Source organism: Rhinolophus ferrumequinum, chromosome 11, assembly GCF_004115265.2.
Source record: "Rhinolophus ferrumequinum isolate MPI-CBG mRhiFer1 chromosome 11, mRhiFer1_v1.p, whole genome shotgun sequence".
NCBI lineage: Eukaryota > Metazoa > Chordata > Mammalia > Chiroptera > Rhinolophidae > Rhinolophus > Rhinolophus ferrumequinum.
The window spans coordinates 49,984,880-50,008,741 of record NC_046294.1 but is presented as its reverse complement, the minus strand read 5'-3'; the positions used below and the strand labels follow the sequence as shown (position 1 = coordinate 50,008,741).

General features: G+C 51.1%; 1 protein-coding gene across 8 annotated transcripts in view; it reads left to right on the top strand.

Moving 5' to 3' along the window:
- ARRB1 (arrestin beta 1) overlaps window positions 1-15,536 on the top strand; it is a 71,875-nt gene extending 56,339 nt beyond the window's left edge. For 3 of the 8 annotated variants that reach the window (XM_033119406.1, XM_033119403.1, XM_033119402.1), the window contains exons 9-16: window positions 686-770; window positions 1,199-1,271; window positions 2,082-2,219; window positions 3,396-3,479; window positions 4,733-4,756; window positions 6,953-7,023; window positions 7,828-7,879; window positions 9,212-15,536. In XM_033119406.1, coding sequence (XP_032975297.1) covers window positions 686-770; window positions 1,199-1,271; window positions 2,082-2,219; window positions 3,396-3,479; window positions 4,733-4,756; window positions 6,953-7,023; window positions 7,828-7,879; window positions 9,212-9,323 — 639 coding nt within the window. In that variant the 3' untranslated portion in view covers window positions 9,324-15,536. Of the gene's footprint in view, window positions 1-685; window positions 771-1,198; window positions 1,272-2,081; window positions 2,220-3,395; window positions 3,480-4,732; window positions 4,757-6,952; window positions 7,024-7,827; window positions 7,880-7,973; window positions 8,307-9,211 lie in introns of those variants that run through there. The other 5 variants (XM_033119407.1, XM_033119404.1, XM_033119405.1 and 2 more) reach the window with 4 other exon arrangements.
- The last annotated feature ends 8,326 nt before the right edge of the window (window positions 15,537-23,862 follow it).

Below are 23,862 nucleotides of genomic sequence, written 5' to 3'. Positions count from 1 at the left end.
GGGTGGCAGAGGGGGTCATGAGCCTGAGGGATGCAACTGACTTCAGAAGTCAGTGTGCCCTGAAGGCTCTTGGGTCCTGGCCATCTTCTCTCACCCTCGTTCCCTCTTGAGCTTTGTGCACCCCTTTTCCCTCTTGGGAGACAGTTGAAGGCACGTTCTCGGGGCAAGTTGCAAGTGGAAACCCTTCCGTGAGGGTGCAGGGCTGGTTCCCTGAGTGAGCCAGTCAGACCTTCCCCACCTTTCTCCTGCTTCTTCTCGAATCTCCTGTGTCTAACATTCCAGGCAGCCAGAGCTGGCAGGGACTTGATACATTACCTAGTTCAACTCCTCCATTGTACAGAGGGGAAAACTGAGGCTTAGGTAACCTGTCCAAGGCCACTCCACTCTCATCCTCCTCATCATTGTTATTATTATTGTTACCACCATTTCTGGTGACTAAGCCAGGCCCGGCGCCCAGGAATATCACCGTCTAATTCAAGTATCTTTCAAGGTCCCACAAAGGAACCGAAGTCTAACATACCTGGTGGCCCAGCATGAGTGGCAAGTTGCTATGAACTTGGGGCCCTTGTCAGAGTGGCCGAGGTCTGGGGACCCCAGGAGATGTGTGGGAGGCCTCTTCTCCCTCTGCCTCTCTAGAGCTTTGCTCTCCTCCCACCCACCCCTTCTCCCTTCTTACGCCTCCCAGATCTATTACCACGGAGAACCCATCAGCGTCAATGTTCACGTCACCAACAACACCAACAAGACGGTGAAGAAGATCAAGATCTCGGGTACCCGGGCAGAGGGCCAGCGGGGGGCGGGGGGCGGCAACAGGGAATCCTCCGAAGGGTAGGGGGTCGCTGAGGGCTCTCTGCTGTTAACAGCCTTGTAAATAACTCCTGACCCACCGGGAAGGGAAGCCCAGGGCCTGCTCTAAGCCAGAGGGTAAGGCTTTTGAGGCTGCTAGCACAGGCTGCCTAGTGGCCAGGTAATGAGTTGACTATTTAAGCCGCCGCCTCTTAGATTTCCTGGGCTCTGGGCAAAGCCATCCTTGAGGGAAAGATTTTTGGTTATGGAAGGGAATGGGTGTGTTTGGGCTGCCGTTTAAGTGGAAGATGGGGCTGTGTCCTGTGGCAGCCCCCCCCCCACGTCGGGGGAGCCGGAATGCCTGGGAGCTGCACCCTTTTCTCATGCCACCTTTCTTCCCCTTCCTTCCCAGTGCGCCAGTACGCGGACATTTGCCTTTTCAACACAGCCCAGTACAAGTGTCCCGTGGCCATGGAAGAGGCTGAGTAAGTGAGCACAAGCCCAAGCCCAGCCCTGCACACATGGATTGGCTGGGGACAAGAGTTACCGGCCCTCATGGCTCTTCTCCACCTGGCAGAGGGCTGCGCTCACACTTCCTTGCCACTTATAGTATATAACCCTCACAACAGCCCTTTAGAAAACATCCACTTGATTTAGCTGTAAGAAAATGCGTGCTATAGTCAAGGAAAAGACCTGCAAAAATTAGAATGGCAAAATAAGAGCTAATGACGCTAAGGGCGCTGAGGTCATAATTACACTGCACCAGAAACCTAAATTGAAGGGAGGTACTTTGCTCTGAGCTTCCTGACAGCCAAGGCAAAGAGGGTAAGGCACTAGGGGCACAGCTTTTCTTGTCTGATAAAGGAATAATCCAGCTCATTGGATAAAAGGGGTTGTGTGGGAGAGTAGAGAATTATTTTATTTTAAAAATCTAGGTTTGAGGAGAGCTACTAGGATCGAGCATGGAACTTTGTCCCAAACTTGTGAGCTACTAAGGGAAGTGAAGAGACATCGAGTGAAACATCTTTTCTTACTTAAAGGAAGTAGATGCTCCTATTAGAAAGCATACCTGTTTTTTTTTTCTCCTTGCCCTGCAAATAATTTTTAGGGGCAGTTACATTTCATTTATTTTTTCTGTATGTGTGTGTTTATTTACATGTAATAGCAATCAGAATTTTTGCAGCTTAAAAACAGTTTTCAAATGTTACTATGTGGTTTTTGGGACGTCCTGGCTAGGTTGGGGTTGGCTCGGGCGGGGATGGGGGCATTTCCACACTTGTCTCCCTTCTTCCCAGTGACACGGTGGCACCCAGCTCAACATTCTGCAAGGTCTACACACTGACCCCGTTCTTGGCCAACAATCGAGAGAAGCGGGGACTTGCCCTGGACGGGAAGCTCAAGCATGAAGACACGAATCTGGCCTCTAGCACTCTGTGAGGACCCACTCTCCCTGGTCCCGGGCTTTTGAATGTTCAAAAAGCCCCCAGTGGATCCAGCCCCCAGTGGATCCACACCTACCTTGGTCCCACCAGTGCCAGCACAAGCCATAGGTTACCCTCTTCCCAGGTGCTGTCCAGAGCCCATCCTCAGGAGCTTGATCTGCCAGGGAAGCTGTCCTTTTACTCCCACCGCTATCCAGGGGTGACTTGGAGAATAAGATGGACCCCTAGATCCAGCTCCCTTTGTCAGTGCAGGGCTCTGCTGGCTTGCCTAGGGGAGGGCAACCCAGAGAGGCTTCCTGCAAGAAGCAGCAGCTCCTTACCTAGTCAGATGAGAGGTGTCCCTGGGGCATAGTAAGGCCAGAGGGAGGGATTGGCTCCTGGAAGGGTTCCAAGAGAGAATAAATCAGGAGGGGGTTGGGGAGGCTGGAGAGTTCAGGGCAGATGTGGGGGTGCCCCCCAAAGGCAGGGATCCCAGGGACATATGGTCATTCCTTCCCCATGGTCATCACTGACTGTCTGAGACCTGGGGGTGTGGGGAACCTGTTTTTCCCTACCCGCTCAGGTCTGGCCCTTTGGTGGGGCGTGGGCCTGTCTCTTCAGCACCCCAGCCCAGGACTCCCAATCTGGACCCTGTGCTCCAGCCCGAATGGTCTTTCACCACCCCCTGCACAAGCTAGCCACGCACCTCCGAGCGTTTGCCCTCTTCCACCCTGGCTCAAATCCTGTCTTCAAGACCTGGTTGAGGCACCACCTCCCGCAGAGTCTCCCCTGCTACCCTCGACCCTCCCCTACCACCCTACCATCTGCACCCCATCCCCCAATCCCTGTCTGGCCCTTTGTGCCCCACGGGTTGTTGAGCAATGAGGGAAGCAGAGTCGATTCATTGGAAAGTAGGAGGAGCCTGCCCCTCTCTGCACTGCTGGGGCTCAGGCCCAGGGAGGAGAGGGGCTTCCCAGGGCTGCACAGCTAGATGTGGGAGCCAGGGCTCCGAGTCCCTGTCCCCTCAGGGCACAGCTTACCTTTCTCACACTCTGCTCTCTGCTTGCTCATGGCTGAGGGGCTCGGGAGAGGGATGGGTGGCCTCTGCCCACTACTGCACCCCATGCCTGCCATGTCCCATCCCTCCAGCGAGCTCCCATGAACCGACTTCCTTATGTTGTCTTGCAGGTTAAGGGAAGGAGCAAACAGAGAGATCCTGGGCATCATTGTTTCCTACAAAGTGAAAGTGAAGCTGGTGGTATCCCGGGGCGGGTGAGTCTCTAGCCCAGCCCAGGACCCCGAAGCGCTGAGGGATGTGCCCCTGACCACCCACAGCCCTCTGCCCGGTTCTGCCTGTTTGCTGCATCACCTTGAGAGTGAACCAAGCTTGAGGACTTCCTGTTCTTTCTCTTCTTCCTTCCTGCTTCTCTTCTCCTCTCTACCCTTCCACCTCTCCGGCTTCAGAGACCTTCAGCCCCTGCTTACCCCTCCCGTCTTTCCCTCCTCCTCCTGTCCCTCTTTCCTATCCCCACCACTCTGGGCACATGGGTGGGGGAGGTTTCCTCAGAGCCTATGCTGTGGGGTTTCCAGGGGGTTCTGTGCCCCTCACCATACCTTGGGGTACAGCACCGACCCCCATTCATGTCCATGCTGATCTGCTGGGGAAATGGCTAAAGGGGCTGAGAATCCCACAGCTGGATTGGGGATGTTCTGACTCTCCCATTTTACAGATAGGGAAACAGAGGTCCGAACAGCTCCCCAAACATTTCCTGCAATCTTCTCCTCTAATCTCAGGTCATGGGCTGTCATGGAAGTGGACCAGACATATTCCCTGCCCTGGAACATAGTCTGGTGGCAGGAGGCTCACAGAGAGCTACGTTTCCCCATGTATTGGCCCTACATGCTGTTATAAATCTGGAATTAGGATTGTCTAATTTGTCACAGGGATTTCTTTTCTAATTGATCAGTTTCTGCAAAGATATTTGAAAGCTCAGCATTAGACATTGAATCCCCTTTGTTATGAGAATAATGCCTCGTGCAGGTGGCAGCATGTAATACTGACCACATGTTATGGGATAGCTCAGAAACGCAAATCCCAAGTCCCATGTCCTGTGATTCTTGCAGTACCCACAGTCCGCTTAAAGCTTCTTCCTCGAGAAATCCTCAGTGGCTCCTAAATTGCTTCCTTCTGTCGTTAGATGGGCCTCCCCAGGGCAGGCAGCACAGAGGTTAGTTGTTACGTCTCCTTTGCAGATGAGGATCCTGGGGCTCAGTGAGGCCTGGCAGGGGGTGTGGCTGAGCCAGGCCTGTATCTCAGTCCCCCCGCCCCCCCAGGCAGGGCTACTGCCGTGTCTGTGTCTTCTTGAATGAGAAGTTCCAGCCGTGCAGGGGGGGTGGGTGGGAGTGTGTCCCAGGGTCTTCTCTACCCTGACGGGCAGCAGGGGTGGTGAATGAACATGCTTTCTGTTTTCTTCCTCTCTGAACTCTCTCCTGACCACTCCTCCCGCCTCCTATGACCCACCCAGACTGTTGGGAGATCTTGCATCCAGGTAAAGTCCCTCCCTTTGACCTGATCAACCCACCTTCCAGAACAGCAGGGCACTGGGTTGGAAGGAGTCTTGGCAGCCACTTTTGATTGCCAGGCTCAGGCGTGTGTCGGAACGAGAACCCTCTCCCAAGAGGCCAGGGAGACACAGTTTCCCTTTTAAAAACCTCACCCTGCCCTTGCATCCCACTCAAGTGACCAGGACCTTTGCAAAACGAGCTTCACTGATCTGGGGAGCGAGCCACAATCAGTCTGAATTACAGAATGTTTTGGAGAAATGCAGGCTTCATGGCTTTCAAACTTCTACACTAATGAGAATGAACTGCTGGCTGAGTGTTGCTAAGGAGAGGTCCTGTAGAGATCTGCTTTTGTAGACAAGATCCCCATGTTGCCAGCTGGATCCACATGCATTCCAAAAATGCAGGAACCCCGCATGCAGTGGTTTTGCCTCCTCCTGTCACAAGATGGCAATGTTACTCGTCCCGAAAAATCTTAGTCCATGGAAGGTGAAATTAATTCAATTCCGTTCAGTTCAGTATAATTCAGTAAAGATTTCCGGAACCCAGACTTGTGCCCAGCTTGGGCTGGGTGACGAGATCCCAGAGAGGAATCAGACACAACGCCTGCCCTTGATTAAGTTGGAAAGTTAAGGTCCAGATTCTTCCACCCATATCCTTTATGGCTTCAGTGAAGGTGGGGAAACTCAATCTTCCAGCAGCTTCCATTCTGAGAGCTCACTCTTCCAGGTGAACTTGGGAAAGTAATTCCCTTTTGGAAGCAAAATGCAAAGTACGAAAAAGAAAATAAAAGTTGTTTCAACAGCCTGATGAAACGCTTATGTTCCCATTGAGGGAAGATAATGATTCTGACAGCCACAAGCTTCACAGTGTAAGCAAGCCTTTTGCCTACACCATCTCCTGGACGTTCTAGTGTTTATAGAAGGTTGGCATTGTTATCCCCATTTTCCAGATGAGCTCAGTGAGACTTGAGGATGTCAAGTGCCCCCCAGTGCATGGTGGGGCTGGCAGAATAGACCTTTCTGGTGGCACAGCTTATGCCCTGCCCACTCTGTTCCCCTGTACCTTCCTCCCTCCCAACTGGGCCTGGGCAGCAAGGTCAGTAGGACGAGCATGTACCTGGCAGCACTCGTAGTTGGCAGGGCCTCCTAGGGTGACACCACCCCAAGGTAAGAGGAGGAGCTTTCAGGGCTGCTTTTGTAAGAGTGGAGAGCAGAGGGTGGGTGGGACTCACTCTCAGTTCTGAGCTTTTATCACCCATTGGTTAAGGGTGTAAATGATGGAGTCGGAATCCTGTCTGTCATTTCCCATTGATAGCTGTGTGGCCTTGGGCAAGATATAGTTTTCTCCTGTGCCTCAGTTTTCCAATCTGTACATTGAGTATAATAATAGCATGGTTGTGAAGATTAGAGTTACTCTAGAAAAGTCCTTGGCACAGAGTCAGCACCGTGTAAGTGTCTTGTTATTTTTGTTATCAGGGCGAAGGGGAGAGGAGGCCCTGTCACGAGCACTGGCTGGTGGCTACCCCCCTCCTCCCCCCCGTTACTCACCACCCTCACCCTCCATCCCCACAAGGCTTCAAGGCTTTATGCACAGTGTCCACAGCCCTGTGGCCTGGGTCCCATCTAACTTGAATTTGATTAAACTAACCTCATCAGGGCATCATCCAGATGGCGGGGTGCTAGGGCTGCCTGAGCATTTTTATAGGAGCCTCTTGGAGACGCAGGGAGATGGGACAGAGTGCGGGTGGGGGTAGTGCCAACCAGGAAGTTGGTAAGTACAGTGTCAGGGAAGGCTGGGCTGGCTGTGGTGATTTGAGGTCGGCAGGGTCCCTGGACACCTCTGGAGCCACAAGTGACTGAGGTGCACACATACCTGGGTCATCCTCCCCCCTCACCCCCACGCCTCCTCCCAGCTCATGGGAATCCAGAAACCCTTCTTGGGAAAAGGGGAGGTTTCCATTTCTTTTTGGAGCCAGAAGAGGCCTCCTAGTTCAACTCCTAGAGAGACTGAAGCTCACAGAATGGCAGAACCCCGGCCTAAGACCAGATTTCCTACCTCTCAACCCAGAGAGCTACCTCCTCTGCCCATAAAACTCTTCCCAGTCCCCAAACTGACAGGGCATTGAGTCTCACAGCCCAAGCCTGGGCTTGCGGCTCACCGGTTCTGGGTCTCTGTTTCAGTGACGTGGCTGTGGAACTGCCCTTCACCCTAATGCACCCCAAGCCCAAAGAGGAACCCCCACATCGGGAAGGTGAGCAGGATCTTTGGGTCACTGGGGTGGGGGTTTCCAGATAGCTGACCCCCTTCTCCACCAGCTACCATGTTTCCCCTTCACCCCACCTCCCTCTGGGACAACCTAAAGCCTAGGGCACCCCTCTTCGCCAGCTTCCCAGGATCTTTTGTGAGGCCTACATTCCTATTTGCATCTGAGCCCCCAGGAGACAGAAAGGTCTGACTCTGTTCTCACAGGGGTGAGTGGGGGAAGCTGGGAGTGGAGGGAGGGGGGCCCACTGGCCATGCTTGGAACCCTCGTCTTGCATCCAAGTATAGGGGAAGAGGCTACAAGAGTAAGATGGCCCCTGGACCCACCATCTCCATGCTGAATTAAGTCTCAGATTGTTTCAGTTGAAAGAGATATATAGTATGTACCACAAAGAAAGAAAAATGTTTCCACAATTAAACTATGCAATGCCATTGATTGTAAAAATACCCCAAGTTGGGAGATGTGAAAATGTGAAAGAAAAAAAGAAGGTTGTTTTAGAGTTAGTGAAACTCGTGCATACAAGAAGTGAATCAAAGTCATGTTGGAGACAGGCCAAAAGGAGCAGGATCCAGAAAGTGTTCTGTTCTCCTGGGCCACCGGGGTCCTCCTTGGTCCCTAAAGGCAGGAGCCTTTAGGATGACTTGAGGTATTTCTGAGGCCAGAGACCAACTTCCCTTCCCCACTCCCTTCTTCCTTTGCCCTCCTCGTCTTCGCTTGGTTGTTTGGGGCAGGGACCTATGCCCCATGCCCACCCAACACTAATCAACGGGCGCCCGCCCACCCTGTGTTTAGTTCCAGAGAACGAGGCACCAGTAGATACCAATCTCATAGAACTTGACACAAAGTAAGCGGAACCTGCCTGCAGACGTCTGGGGGGCGGGCCTTGGGCGGTGGCGGGGCAACGGGGTCATTTGCATATATGCTTATTAACCCCTGAGGAGCAGCTGGTCTAACCCCGTCTGCTGAGAGCCGCCTCTGCTCGCCTCTTCAGCAACCCGCTTGCCTGCATGTGACTTGAAGGACCCTCCGTGCCTGTTCCTCTTCCTCCTGCCTTGGTGGGGTCTGTCTTCCTCCCTCGTCCTTGCACGTTCGTCCGTCAGTTCGTTCGTCCATCCACAGCGCCAGCTCAGCTCAAACAGGGCTGCTTCATGGCCCTGGGCAGGGGCTCTCCTGCCCTCCCTGCAATCAACCAGTGGAATCAGGCTGTGGGGTGGGGAAGGTTCTAGGGATCTTATTGCTTCTGACTCCTGAGGACCAATGCAAATTTCCCTGTGGTCAGAGGCCATCGCATCACTGGACAGTGGCCAGAGGGGGGGACCTGGGCCGACATCATGAACTATCTCCAGGGCCAAACAGCTTTCTCGCTCCAGCTCCACATCTACCCTTCCCTTGTCCCCCAGGAGATATTTGGGATGTGGGGTCTCAAGTCACCCCATGAGGACATCCTATGCAGCTGGGTGAATTCTGGGGGACAGGGGCCTTGGGTGGGGCTAAGTGGACATATTTCATGGTAGAAGGGACCTCACTGTTCTTGGAAGCAGTCCTGAGTCCTGAAACCCCACTCAGCCACCTCCTTTCCCCACCCATCTTTCCTCTGCCCCCCTATTTAGATTTGTCACCACTACCCCGCAGACCCTTTCCTCTCCAAGATCCCTTTGGGTAGAATGTGAGCTGACATTTTCCTAGAGAAAGGGTCTTCACGGTTGGTTTTCTCTTCCAGTAAGCCAAGCCCGCTCCTTCCTGTGTACAAACAAGCATGCTTCTTGAGGGTAGTTCTTTGGGTGGGTGGGTGGGTGGGGTTTCTTGGGCCTGTTCTCGGGGGATTCAGAATATGCTGTGAAAGTGGCCTCTCACCGTGGGAATAAGTTCTTCCTCTGGCCCTATCCCAGCCACACTGCCCACCGCCCTCTCCCCCAACTCCTCAAGAACTGGGTCACTTGCCAGTGCTTTGGCATGAAAGGCACACTCATGCCTCTCTCTGGTATCTCCAGATGTGACCAGTCCTACTGTCACTGGTGGGTATCCAGATGTGCCAGCCTGGCAGGCCTTTCTGCCCCATGTCAGCAGTGGAGGCCAGCCTGAGTCCCATCGGCTGGGCCGGCGCTCTCACCCCTCTGAAGTGGCCTAGTCTCCCTGCCCTGCAAACACGCCCCGTTTTCCTTGTCTTTCCCACCAGCGATGATGACATTGTGTTTGAGGACTTTGCCCGTCAGAGACTGAAAGGCATGAAGGACGAGAAAGAGGAGGAGGAAGACGGCACCGGCTCTCCACAGCTCAACGACCGATAGGCGGGCTGGCCCTCCCCTGGGGCCGCGCCAGGTCCTCTCCTGCACTGGGCTGCCTGTTCGCCTTCTTCCCATTCTGGTGCCCCTCCCCTTTGTTCTTCCAGTTTCTACCAGGGGCCCAGTGGTCTTCCAGGTCATGGTGATGAACCTCTGGCCTCAGAATGGGCCTCATCACCATGCCAACAGAGCCACATGCACGACCTTCATCCCTCTACCACTTCCCCTCTTTTCCTGCTGACCCCCAGAAAGGCCACCATGGCTCTGGCCTTGGAATTTGACTTGGGATGGGGAGCAGAGAAGGGAGGATGGGGCATGAAGGACTTGGAGGGGTGGGGATGAGGGCTCAAGACGCGTGAGAGGATGTCCACTGTCCCAGGCGGTTAATACAGTCTGGCAGCTACAGGATGACCACACTGAAGGCCGCCCCCTTCCGGCTGGCTGGGCAGACGGGGCTAGATTCCCAACGCCTTTTTGCAGTTCTGACCCACCAAACGCCTCTCCCCTTCCACCCTGTCCCTGCCCCTGTGTCTGACAGTGCCATTGGCGTAGACCCTGGAGTGGAGACAGCAACAGGACTGACTTTCTTACCAGCAGTTACCTAGTCTAAGGCAAACTGTGGACTAGCTCAAGCCTATTTCAGTATTGTCAGATGTAACATCCTAGCTACCTTGTATCTTATGCGTGTGTCCTATCTGTAAATATGCAGAGAGAGAGAGAGAGAAAGAGAAGGGAGGGGTCTTCAGAAAGTTCCAATCCCTGAAGAGTGAGCCAAAGCTCCTGAGGTTTTGTGAAGGGTGGCTCTGAGAGATGCGGGCAGGGGTGGGAAGCTGAGAATCTGCCCTGTTCCCTTCCGTTGTGGACTTAAGAGCAATCAGTGATCCCACGGGAAGTAAGGCTAGAGGTTCGGAGAGGGCTGGGGCCACCGGTATCCTCCTGCCTCCCCTTGCAGTTCTCCAGGTCTGGGCTGGGCTGGCCCTGCAGGCTGGGAGAGAGTGCCAGAGGCCACTGTACCCACAGTCTAAGGGGGGCGTCCTTCCCTAAAGGGTGGCAGGGTCCCTCGAGATGCCTTCACCTAAAAGGAAGGGGGTTGGTGGGCAGCAAGAAGCCCTTTGTTTCCTTGGGGAGTTGATGACTCCCTCCAATAATTTCCAGCATCTTGGGGACCCAGTACCCATTTGCTGCTGTTGGTATAATTGGGACTTGGGGTGTTTCCAGGGCAACAGGACAGGCAGATGATGAGGCAGAAAGTGTTCAAAGGTATCCGTTCTACAATGGCCTTTGGTGCTCACTTACTGTGTGACCTTGGGCAAGTCCCTTTCCCTCTCTCAGCCTCAATTCTTCACCTAGAAAACCAAGGGGTTTGACCAGATGATCACAAAGGGCCCTCCAGCTCTGGCCTCTAAGAGTTTGTAAACATTAACACTTCATCGGACCTCAGAGGTGGCAGGGCTATAGAGAGCTTCTACGCCCAACCCCAGGCCTGGGAAGGGCCCTTCTTGGGTCTCTGGAGAGTTGCCTGATGTTAAGATGTGGCCAGAGCTAACATGAGCTGCTGGCCCCCGGGGCCTGAGTATTACAAAAGGACAGAGCTTATATTTGCTGAGGCTTGGGGTGGGGGAGGCTTGTGATAGGGCCTCAGGAGGTGACAGTCCCCTGTGGATGCTGACCCCTCAGGTTTACCTTAAGCACAAGCAAATATATTGATTTGTAGGACAAGAGACTCTCTCCTCAATTCCCGCTCCCTCCTACAAGTAGTACCTTGGTTTTCTAACGTCTCTGTTGACGAACATTTTGGTTTACGAACCCCATAAACCCGGAAGTAAATGCTTTGGTTTTCGAACACGCCTTGGAATTCAAACATGTCACGCGGCTTCTGCTGAGTGCAAGATCCTGAGGCCTAGCTGTCGGCTGTTTCCCAACGTTTCAGAACTCGGTCTTCCGGAACAGATTACGTTCGAAACCCGAGGTACCACTGTATCTCTATCTCATACTTGTCTGAAACGGAGACAACAAAATTTTATTATACAAGTTAAATTTCAACCCTTTTCAGTCCAGCCCTACCTGGGGTGGACTAGGCACCCATTTTCCATGGTGAGAGTACCCAGTTCCCATGCTCGGCACTGCACCCCAGCCCTTCCCTTCTGAATCTCACGAAGACTCAATCTGAGGGATCCCTACCCCAGGTTAGAACCAAGTCAGCTCGGGAGAGTCGCACTCTCCTGGCTACCGTGGGGTCCTAGCTGCAGGTGTTCAGGCGTCCAACCCCTGATAGAACTTGCTGGGCCGTTTGCACCTCATCAGGCAACTGTAAAGCTGATGAAATGCTGGAATAACGCACCAGGCATACGGTCTCCATTGTCTTCCTCTGGAACCTTTGGGGCTCATACAAAACCCTTTAGGATTTGGGATGATCACTCCCCTACAATCCCCTGGCCCTCATCCCTAACCTGTGCACACAAAAGACTTGTCAGGCTGGTTTCTTGAGCTTCTGCACCCTTAATATCTCTCTCACACTTTTGGGTTTATCCTAGTGTTTACCTGAAATTTCTCCAGCTCTAGAAAGCGTCATATCCCCGTCTAGCCTTTTATTCTTTGGGCGCAGGACTGCAGAAGGGCAGAGGTCAAGTTCATTTGAATTTGGCTGATAACCAGAGTCACAGAGATGGGTCAGTCCTAGCCCCTGTTCTCAGGAAGCTCAAGGTCAGGGGAAAGTGATGGGGGAGGGTGGGGGGAACGGGGCCATCAATTCAGGGATCCGTGGCTGCTGCTAGCCCATATAGTGCCTTGATGTGGATTAGAAACGGTGTCTTCCAGGTGGACACAGCAGAAAGTACAGCTTGTGAATCGTGCACAGGCTGGGGATTAGCCCCACTTATCCTGCCTGCATAGCCATGTGCTGGAGGCCAGGGAACTCGCAGGCCCGAGCGTGTCCTCTGGCCTCTTCCTAAGAGAAAGGCCCAGATCAGCTTCCCAAGCTTCTGGTTGGCTCCAGACCCCACTCCCCTTGCAGACCCCAAACATGACTGAGTCCTTCTCTGCAGGGCCCCTCTCCATCTGGAGTTGTGTGAGACCCTGGGAGTTGGGGAGCCCCACGGCCCCAGGCACCAGCCCGTAGTGCCAGTTCTTTCTGTGCACACATTTGGGGCCTGTGCTGACCATGCAGCGCCACACGGGGACTTCCCAGGGGGCCAGGAGGGTGGCATGTAAGTAGCAGTATGGTCCTGAGGGAAAAGCCCCAGGCAGAGGGACAGCTAGACTCCTCAACATTCCAACTAGGAGAAGAGTTTAGTGTCCGAGCAGCTAAGGACTGGGTTATTTCGCTGGACTTCACGTGCCTCCTCAGCCTCAGAGCCCAGGCAGGCGAGAGTGGGCTCACTTGGGGTGTTGGTTCAATTGGGGGAGCCGCTGGCAAGTTGGTTCCCATGTGGTGCAGCGAAAAGCACACTGGCCTGGAAGTCCACAATGCTTCCCAGTCCTGGTTGTCCCCAACCAGCTGACGGGTTTTGAGCAAGTCACTCAACCTCTTGGGCTTGTTTCTCTGACTGTAAAATGGGACAGTAATCCCTTCCCTGCCTAACTCAAGGATTTGTGAGTCTCAGACGGGTGAAAGTCAGTCGAGATGAAAGTCAGCCCTGTAAATTGCAAATGGCTGCACAGGCCATGGCCCTGCCACCTCGCGGGGGTGGCCAGGATCACAGGGATTTGCCGAGGACTGAGCCCTCCTTCCACAGGTCCTCATTTCTTGCCTGCTTCTCAGGTAGGTAGGTATCGACCAGAATGAGATGCGTCCAGTTAGGCTTTGGTGACCCAGCTGAGACGGAAATTGAGACACTAGGTGGGAATGCCATGCCCATGGATAGTGGTCCCAGCGACCAGGACGGAGACAAAATATGGATCTTGTTAGTGGCTGGGACAGGGAGCATCTTGGAGCCTCCCAGGCGTGCGGTCACCCACATTGTCCATTTCAGGCCCCGCAGAGGCCAGGAAGCCTCGACTCTGGCCCCAGGTTAGGGAGAGCCCCCAGTCCCTGAATCATTGCTCCATCAGAGAACCCCAACGGTGAGGTGGGATAGAAATTGCCTGCCCCCCTCCCTTCAAAGTACAAGGCCCCCTTCAGGATCAACTGCGGCTGCCAATGTTTCCTAATGACACTCAGGAGCTCTTTGGGCTTGGGGAGAACCCAGGCCTCATGCTGAGACTTGGGCCCCAGCTGACCCGTCCCCTGGGAGTTTCGTTAGCCCACAAAGGCAGCTTCCCTCCTGCCAGTGACTGAGGACTGGACATTCTCCGCTCAGCCCAGAGGAAGGCATTAGGCCCCAATCTTGAGTTCCTACAGGATTTCACGGACAGAAGCCTATACTTGTTCTGATACTCTTTACAGTCAGCAAGGACCAAAACAGACCCGTCCCCACGCCTCGTGTATAAGCTGCCGGGGGTCTGTGTTTTGTCATCTTCGTGCAGGCAGCTCCGTCACTTTGTCCTCCCTCCAGGATGGAAATGGCCTCCCTGCTGGGGCGGGATCAGCACCTCCCAGGCCCTCTGGCTGCATCACTGCGCTGTGGCTTCAAAGAGAGCCCTGTGGAAGGACTGTCACTCCCCCCATCACTCTTTCCCAACTCCGCTCCAAAAGGGAAGTCAAAGCACAGGTCCCCAGGACCCATGACCTGCAGACACGCTGACACAGTGGTTTTCCAACCGGGTGCTGTGGAACCCTTGGAGTTACACAGAGTTTTGTCAGGGGCTGCTGAGGTGGGAAGAGGGGGGTGGAGGCAGAGGCTAGGTCTCCAGCCCTCCCCCCATTCCCACTTCCACCGGGACAGCTCTGCTTTTTTCTATCTTGCCTATTAAGGTTTTATCTTCAAACTTTCTTTTGAAGAAAAAAATTCTTCAAACCGCCATTCTGAGGTTTGATCTTAGACCAGCAAGCACATGTTCCACTCTTGCTTTTCATGTTGGAATGGCTCTCGCATTCCAATACAAAGTATCTTTGTTACAAACACACACACTCACATCTGATGATTTTTTAGCTCCCCACCCTGAAGCTGTGGCCCACATTTGATTTGGGCAGAGGCCTGGTGCTCAGTGAGGGTGAGTCTTGACACTGATACTGGCCCGTGAAGAGTGGGGACCGTGGAGCAAGGAAGCAGGCCTAGCCCTCACCCCAGAACTTGTGTCTGCACCCCAGTGTGACCCTCAACTCTCCTGGCCCAGGACCATGGGATGACAGAAGGAACAGTGTGATGGGAGAAGGAGAAACTAGAGTCAGATTCCTCTTTATATCACAACCAGATAGATGGAAGTCCAGGTTTCATAAAAGAAATACCGAGGCAGGACTTAATGACAAAAGCCCCGTCTGTGAGGGCAGGGTCTGTCCAGAGACCTTTTAGGCAGTAAGTTGCCCTCTGGCAATTCTAATAGGGTTCCACGGCCACACTTGTGGACAACCAAACATGTAGGCCACAGGAGAGTGCCTGGAAGAGAGGCTGGTCCCCCACCTGCAATCTCCAGAATTCTCTCCCTGCCAGCCTGCCTTCTGCCCAGGCCCCTCACCTGGCTCACGAAGGGGTGGGCACTTTGATGAGACCTGGACCTGTTGTTGGCACAGAATCCTGCATGCCCCACCGTCGCCCCGCAGGGCATTCTAGATGAAGATGTGAGACTTAGGGCCCTGGGAACCCACTGACCTCAGTTTCTCCATGTGTAAGACGGGGCTAGTGCCAGACTCTGCCCACCTCACAGGGATTACTGCAAGGGTCATAGGAGGGGTGGGTATGAAAGGTGGTGTCATGTGAGAGGCGGGAGCCTCACAAACTCGGGGTGTGGTCATGGCCTGCACTGCACAGCAGCAGAGCACTTGGGAACAAGTACAGGATGCACCGTCTGTCTTACATCTGTGCTCAGTGCTAAGGTCCAGACACAGACACTGTGGCGGGGCGCTGCCTCTTCCTACTCCATGGGAGCCAGCTCTCAGCCTGACACAGTGACCGTGTGTGGGTCCTGGGCACGGCGAGTGACAGGTAGCTGGAACTGCGTCTCCAGGTCTGTGGACCCTTCTGTTCAGTGATGATTTTGTGACACCCTCATTCCTGGGCCACCTACCAGGTTTATTTGTTGTACCTGTGGCATTCCTTATTATGTCAGATAAGTTATTACAGTTTATTCAACAGGACAAGTGAACAAAAGAACCATAAATAGGAGACCATTAAAGGTTCTTTGTGACAGATGCTTGCTGTGCTTTTATTGCTGTCTCATAAGCCCCTGGCAGGACAGAGACCAGAAAATGCTGTCCCTGATGCCCTGGACTGGTGGCTCAGTCAGGTCCTTTCTTCCCTTGTCTGTGGCTCCAACTCCAAACTGCACCCCCTTCTAGAAACTGCCAGGAAGCTTTCTCCTCATCCCTCTGCCATTTACCACTTTATGGCTTCGGGAGAGGTTGCCAAACCTCTGATCCCTCTCAGACACCGCTGGAGCCCACGGTCCCTGTTTGCTCCTTGGGTGAAGCCGTCCCTTCTCCTCTTTGGCATGAGCACTTCCTCTGGAGTCCTGTCCCAGTCCCAGCCCTGGTTTTTGTTCGTTTCTCATCGCCTGCTCTGCTGGGTCTCCCGGAAGTCACTTCAGCTTTCCATGACTTATCCCACACCTGTTCCAAAAAGAACACCTGGAGCGAGGTGAGGAAGATTCAAATGATCATGTACTGTATTAACACAAAACGAAGACGCCAATGAATATAAGATGACTTTCCTAGAAAATTGATCATGTATGAAAAACAACATTTTTTTACATTCCTGTAAAATAACGTGCAACTAAGATCAAAGCATTGCCCTCGTGATTGGCCAGAAGGTGGTCTGTTTCCTCAGATGCTCACTTCCAGCCAGAGGAGCGCTGTGGGAAGACACTGACATTTGAATCAGAGACTTGAGCTAGAGTGTTCATTCTGCCCTCCCCCATGGACCGTATCAGTCTGAGCCCAGATATGCTGGTATTTCAGTAGCAGGAATATAATCAAAGAAACTGGTTATAAAAATGTTGCAGGAGTTGAAAGGGCAAATGGAAAGTGAGGCAACGCAGAGGTCAGGTACAACAGGAAACCACGACCACTTGTAGGGTGGAAGGACAGGACAGGAGGTGGTGGTATGGAGCTAAGGAACCCGGGCAGCCCAGCAGGAACACTGAGGGAGAGACAGGGTATCTGAGGAATCCAGACCGCAGAAGAAACACAGCTTTTGCTGGGGATGCTGCCCAAAGCAGAGAGAGAGAGTGGGAGAAATACTCTAGTTTCTCTTCTCCCACCCTCCAGTTTCATGCCTGTGCCTCCTATTGGCAAAATCGAATTAAAAGCTAATTTTCAAGGAATCTTGGGAAATGTAGTTTGTGATGGTTGGTGCACTGGTGCACTGAAATACACAGCAGGAGGTCAGGGGATTAGATTAGAGAACAAATAGGCAAATCACCAGCTCTTCTTTAATCCTCTCATCCAAAAAATAGAAATAACCACTTTGGCCTGGATACCACAATGTAGGGGTGCTCTGACATTTAGCCAGGTATCTGGAAAATTCACATACACTGGGAAATTAAGCAACAGATTTCTAAATGGGTCAAAGAGAAAATCACAAGGAAAATTAGAAAATACTGTGAGTTAAATGAAAAATGAAAACACAAATAACTAAATTTGTTGGATGCAGCTAAATTTTTTCAATGGATGCAGAAATGGCATTTGACAAAATTCCCACTCATAAAAAAACATACCCACTCATAAAAAACAAACAAACAAACAAACAAACAAAAAACACCTCTCAGTAAACGTTTTTAATCTGACAATGTGCATCTACAAAACACCCACAGCTAACACCACACTTAATGGTGAAAAGACTGAATATTTTTCCTCCAAAGCAAGGACGATTATTCTCACCACTTCTATTTAACACCCCTCTTGGAGGTCCTAGCCAGTGAAGTAAAGCAAGAAAAATACATAAAAGGCCTACGGATTATAAGGGAAGAAATAAAATGATCTCTATTCATAGACAACATGATTATTTACATAGAAAATCTCAAGAAAGCTACAAAAGAGATACTGGAACTAACAAGGAATTAACAGAGATTGTAGGATACATGATCAATATACAAAAATCAATTGTACTTCTGTATAGTAACACCAAACACTGGAAATTGGAAATAAAAAGGCAATGCCAAATAAAAAAAATACCATCTATAATGGCACCAAAATAAAAATTCTTAGGTATAAATATAACAAATATGTGCAAAACTCCTATGAATATCTCTAAAGCACAAAATGCTGATGAAAGAAATCAAAGAAAACCTAAATAAATTGAGACATGTACTATGTTCATGGATTGGAAGATTCAACACCGTTAACGTATCAATTCTCTCCCAACTGATTATAGATTCAATCTAAATCAAGCTTTCTGCAGGATTTTTTTTTTGGTAGATAGACAAGCTCATTCTAATATTTGTGTGAAAATATAAAGAAACTAAAGTAGCCAAGCAATTTTTAAGAGGAGGAAGGAAGATAGAACTCACTACCTGATCTGAAGACTTACTATGAAGCTACAGTAATCAAGGCAGCGTGGTAACGGTGTCTACATAAGTGGAATGAGATCCAGAAACCAGAATTAGACCTGCACATACACTGTCAATTGATTTTCCAACAAGGTGCAAAGGCAATCCAGTTGTTGTCTTTTCAATAAATAATGCTGGTGAGGATATGGAAGACCTGGAACATTCATACACTGCTTGTGGAAATGAAAAATGGTAAAGACACCTTTATAAAAATTATTTATCTGGTTAGCTCAGTTGGTTAGAGTGCGGTGCCCTTAACAACGTTGCCAGTTTGATCCCCACATGGGCCACTGTGAGCTGCGCCCTCCACAACCAGACTGAAACAACTACTTGACTTGGCACTGATGGGTCCTGGAAAAACACACTTAAATAGATAACAGGTTTTTTTAAAATGTATTTTAAAAATCATTTTTCAATAACAGTTGACATATAATATTACATTAGTTTTAGGTGGACAACATAGTGATTAGACATTTATGTACCTTACGAAGTGATCGTCCCGACAAGTCTAGAACCCATCGGATACCACACATAGGTATTACAATGTTATTGACTATATTCCCCATGCTGTGGCACAGACACTTTGAAAAACAGTTTGGCAGTTTCTTATAAATTTAAACATACTACAAGAGTTAGCAGTTTTACTCCCCAAAGAAATGAAGAATTACATTCCCACAAAAACCCGTACATGAACATTAATAATCACTGTATTCGTAATTGTCAAAAATGGGAAACAACCCAAATGTTCTTCAGCTAGTGTGAATAGATAAATTATCGTACAGGCATACAATGGAATACTACTCAGCAATAAAAATGAACAAACTAGCAATACTTACAACACATGGATGAATCTCAAATGCATTATGCTAAGTGAAAGAAGCCAGACTTAAAAGGACAAATATGTATGATTCTATTTATACGACATTTTGGAAAAGGCAAAACTAGGGGGACAGAAAACAGACCATTAGTTGCCCGTGGCTGGGGTTGAGGGATGGTTGGCTACAAAAAGGGGCAGCAGAAGGGGTTGGGGGGGTGGGGATAGAACTGTCCATATCTTGATTGTCCAAATCAACTGCATGCCAAAAAGAGTGGATACTCTATGCAAATATGTATCTTAATAAAAAAGCCAAAAAATCGGTGGTGGTGGGGGGTGGCTGCTGAAAAAGAAACTAAACAATTTATAGCTCACAAACCACAAACAATATTTACTGGCCTTGTACCATTTACTAGGGCTTATGCTGGGCCCTGAAGATACCAAGATAAATAAGACAATCCCTTTCTTCAAGGTACCTCCAGATTCATAGGAGGATAAGGTATGACAACAAAAGTACGGATTGGCTGTTGAGAAATATTGGAGATGAGGCTGACGTGTATTCATGGCGTGCCAGGAGAGCGCCAAGGAGGGGTCATCACGTCCAGCTGGAGTGGGTGAGATGGGAAAGAAGGCAGTCTTCCTAGAGGAGGAATTGCTTCAACTGAGTTTTGAAGGATGAAAAGGAGTTAGGCAGGTGAAGAGAGGGCATTCCAGGTACAAAGGATGGCACATGGGAGGTCTCAGGGGGTGAGACAACCTGAGACCTTCAGGGAATTGTAAGGACTTTGGTGTGGTTAGGATGAAGGGAACCAGAAGAGCTGGCAGGAGATGGGAGGGAGGTTACAGATATTCAGTCCAGAGAACTTAGTTTTTATCCAGAAGACAGTGGGCCAGGTTTTAAGCAGTGTGGGGACAGAGCCCCAAAAAGCAGTTTCCAGGCTCTCGGCCTCACATAGAAAGGTGCTGGCTCAGGTAGTAAATGGCCATCGACTGTGATCAAATGGCCAGCAGCTGTGGCTAGTTGGCCGTCAGCTGTAACCAGTGAGCCATTAGCCATGAATGTAACTGCCGTGGCTAGGCTAGTAGCAAAAAGAAAAGGGGGAGCTAGCAAGAAGATGGTGGCTGAGTCTGCAAGTGGCACAGTGAGGGTTGAGAATTGTGTTGCTCCTGGTTCCTGTGTCTCCAACCCAGTCGCCAGTGAGAGTATAGTGGTATGACTCCCCTACCTATGGCTCCGTGGGTGTTCCTTTTTGGCCTCACCATGTCCTGCATTCTTATGTGGGGAGTGGGAGCTGAGACCCTGCCGGATGCCCTGCATGACAAGCAGGTTGGTGAGAGGGATCAAACTCATGCATTTCTAAGCTCCCTGGCTGCATTGCAGAGTATGGATGAGTTGGGGGGTGGGAGTTGGAGGCCGGGGGACCAGAGAAGAACCTGAGAGCTGTGACCAGATGGAGAAGCGGAAGAAGGACTGATTGGAAAGGTATTTAGGGGTACAGTAGCCAGAACTGGACTCTCATCAGATATTGGAACATTCTGTCTCAAACAAACTGCACTCGCTGTTTCTTCTGCCTGGATGGGTCTTTTCTGGGCTCCTAATCAATCGCGTTCCTTCCCGTTCTTCAGGGTAATCCACCTTCTGGAGGAGGGGGGTATGCCTGACTACCCCATTCAAAGGACACCCTTTCCCATCATTCTCAGATCACTATTTATTTATTTTCCTCCTAAGAAGTATCTTGTTTGTTTATTTGTTTATAGTCTAAGCACATGGCTCTGTGTTCTAAGTCTAACTTGGCCCCTTATTAGTGGAGTGACTTTGAAAATTATTTATCTTTATGTGCCTTAGTTTCTTCGTTTGTAAAGTAGGAATAATAACGATACCTACTTCATAGAATTGTCATCAGGCTAAAATGGGTTAATATGTCTTAAGTGCCTAGAACAATCCCTGGCACATAGGAAGCATATATAACCGTTAGTTATCACTATTATCATTTTATAAGGGCAGATACCTTGTCATTTTTCTTCAATACTGTATCCTCAGCTTCTTCCTAGCCCAGTGCTTGGAATATAGTAGGCACTTATTAAAATAACTTGTTGAATAGATTGTGACTAAATCCATTCCAAAAAAGGAACTTTCCCATCTTTACCAGCAGATGGCGCATGTACGCAAAGAGAAATTAAAACTGGTTCGGCTTGGACACAACTGGCCAACAGATGTCGCTGCAGTTCCCTGGGGGCAAGGAATTAAGGCTGAACCAGCCAATGGCAAACGTTGCTCAGATAGGACGCTGGATAAGTACTCCAAATGGAGGGCCAGAGATCTATAATTGTATTAAAAAATCAAAGTCAAGAAGCTAAGGCTAAATTATATTTTGCATGATTACATATCCTAAAGCTGCATTTTCTTTGTTTTCTCACTTGATTGAACAGCAATAAGCAGCTGGCCATGGAGGCATCTTAGGAACCACCACCTCAGTTCAGTGAGGTGGCAGATTGTGGGAGTCAAAGGGAGTGGGCACCTGACGTGCAGCAGAGGGAGACGTGATGCTCCTCCTCCCGTCCTGTGGATTTCTGTGGGCCAGGGGCAGTGTTCACACATTTTCTCTGTGCACCAGGGCTGGGGACTGGAAAGGGAACTGGGCCCCTGTGGGGAGCTTCTGGTCTGGTGCCCACAACGGGCCAGAAAACCAATCAGTACAAGTAAAGGTCTGCGGGGTGGGGGTGGGGGGGTACAGTGACAGGAGGGTGAGGTCAGGAAAGCAGAGGGACTCATGCTGTGGGGAGGGCATCCCAGGCAGAAGGTACTGTGTGAGCAAAGGTATGGAGCTTGGAATAGCTGGGCTCAGTTACTAAGATCTGAGCAGTCTGGTGTGGCTGGAGAACGGGGTCAATAGTGGGGAGTGTATTAGTTATCCAGTGCTGGCAGACTAGTCTAACAGCCTAGCACTTTTTCTTTTCCCATCCAGGTGTTGTCAAAAGTCATGAAGCTCAGGTCCCCAACCAGGCACAGTCCTAGCTTATTGTCCCCATGTGTGCGGACAGAGCCAGGAGTGCAGTTTCCAGGCTCTCAGCCTCACGTGGAAAGGTGCTGGCTCAGGTAGTAAATGGCCATCAACTGTGATTGGATGGCTATCAGCTGTGTCTAGTTGGCCGTCAGCAGTAACCAGTGAGCCATTGGCCACTAATATAACTGCTGTGGCTACGCAAGCAGAAAATGGGGGCTAGCAAGAAGATGGAGGCTGAGCTAGCAAGAGTGGATTGCAGTTAGCACGGCGGATTGCATCTAGCAAGTGAGGTTGGTTGGCAGAAAGAGGACGGCAGGTTGCGGATAGTGTGGCTTCTGCTTTCTGTGTCTCCAACCCAGCCACCAGCAAGACTATAATGGTATGACTCCCCTATCTATGGCTCCGTGTGTGTTTCTTTTTGGCTTCACCATGTCCTGCGTTCTTATGTGGGGAGCAGGACCAGAGACCCCGCATGACACCCTGCATGACACCATGTAATCATTAATGGTAGCCATTTTCACTCTCCAAAGTTTCCTAGTTTGAGCGGTCACCTTAGTTAGGGGCCCCCTGTGCTTCTATTGTCACAGTGAAGACAGGAGCAGGATTTGGTCCATCTCAGCAGTGCTCAGTGGAGAGGAGAAGCTCGGGAAGAATGAGTTTCACACCTGGGACTTCAGAGCTTGGGGGTCCAGAACAAACCCCTTTCTCCTCTCAGGGAGGGGTAGAGAAGGATTCCCCAGCAGGGTTCCTGCATGCAGGAGGCTACGGTGGGTTCCTGAGTCCTGCTGGAAGCTGCAGATGAAGGCCAAAGAGTCCTTCCTCCACACGCCTTCCTTGTTTGCATTCTTTTTTCATCTCCCGGCTGCCGCAGCCTTGGGTCTGGCTGCAGAAGGCAATGACCACAGGAGTAGAGATATAGAGGTGAGGTGGTCCTGGGTCCGACAGACCCAGAGCAGGGCAGGGAGAGCCCCAGGGGCATCCTGGGCTCTGGTTCTGCTCTGTACCTGACACCCTCTGTGACCTGGAGGGCCTCAGTTTCCCTACCCGTACAACGAAGCATTAGTTTAGATGGTTCTGCATGGGACGGGCTGGCCAGGATAAATTGCCCTAAGGCATTGCTGAGGAAAGAAGGTGGGGGCGGTGAGGAAGGGGTGAAAGGGTAGAGGAGGGGCCTCTGAAGGTGGCCACGTGCATTACCCCAGGAATATAAACTGCCCCCGTCACGTCTCCCAGTCTGGGAAAGGCCACGCCCATGAATTAGGGCTGTGAGTCTGCCAGGCAGAGACTTAATGAAGAAGGAGATGGACTTCAGCGAGAGCAGCCAGTGCCTCTGGAGGTCCCAAGTCCAGCCCCAGCCTGGACAGATGGACCCTGGAGCCAGAGAGGCGCGGGGTATCCAAAGTCAGTTCGGACTGGGGAAGGAGCTGGCTCTGCCATGTTCACTGCAGGATTCCCAGCACACAGTAGGATTTCAGTTGGTATTTCTGACTGATTAAGAATCAAATGACATGGCAAGTCATGCTGAACTCAGACTGAAACCCCATCCTCTGGACTCTAGCTGGGCCGTTCCCACTCCCAGACCTGCGGGGCGTGGGGAGTAAAGGGGTCACGGAGGTAAACGTCTCAAGGAGATGGTGATCGTGGCTTCCCTCTGTTTTTGAGAGGAAATTTCAGTTTTTACAGGGTCACGGAAGCCCAGGCAGTCTGACATGTTTCTCAAAGTGCATAGCTGGTTTCATGTCTCACATTTCTGACAGTCACACATACTTTCTCTCCCTTTCCTGCTCTCTCCCGTACCTACTCTCTAAGGGGACATCCTGGAGGGAGCTTTTCCCCCTGGCACTGGGCCCTGCAGGCCCCTGCCAACCTCAGACTTCCAGCAGCATTCACAGTATATGATTATAGTGGGAAGCCGGCCATTCAGGGGGGCCTTAGCACTGCTAAGAGAGGGTCTGGAGCTGGTGGGTGGCATCAGGGTGTCAGGGCAGGGCTAGCCAGATCCCTCCATCTCACCTTTTCCTGAAAGCTCTCTTCTGGGCTCTTCCAGTGGCCCCTTCCATTATCCCCTTCCATTATCCCCCTGCCCATCTAGCCTCCCGTGGGCATGGCTTAGTTCTGATTCCTTTCTTTGTCTCCAGGGCCCAGC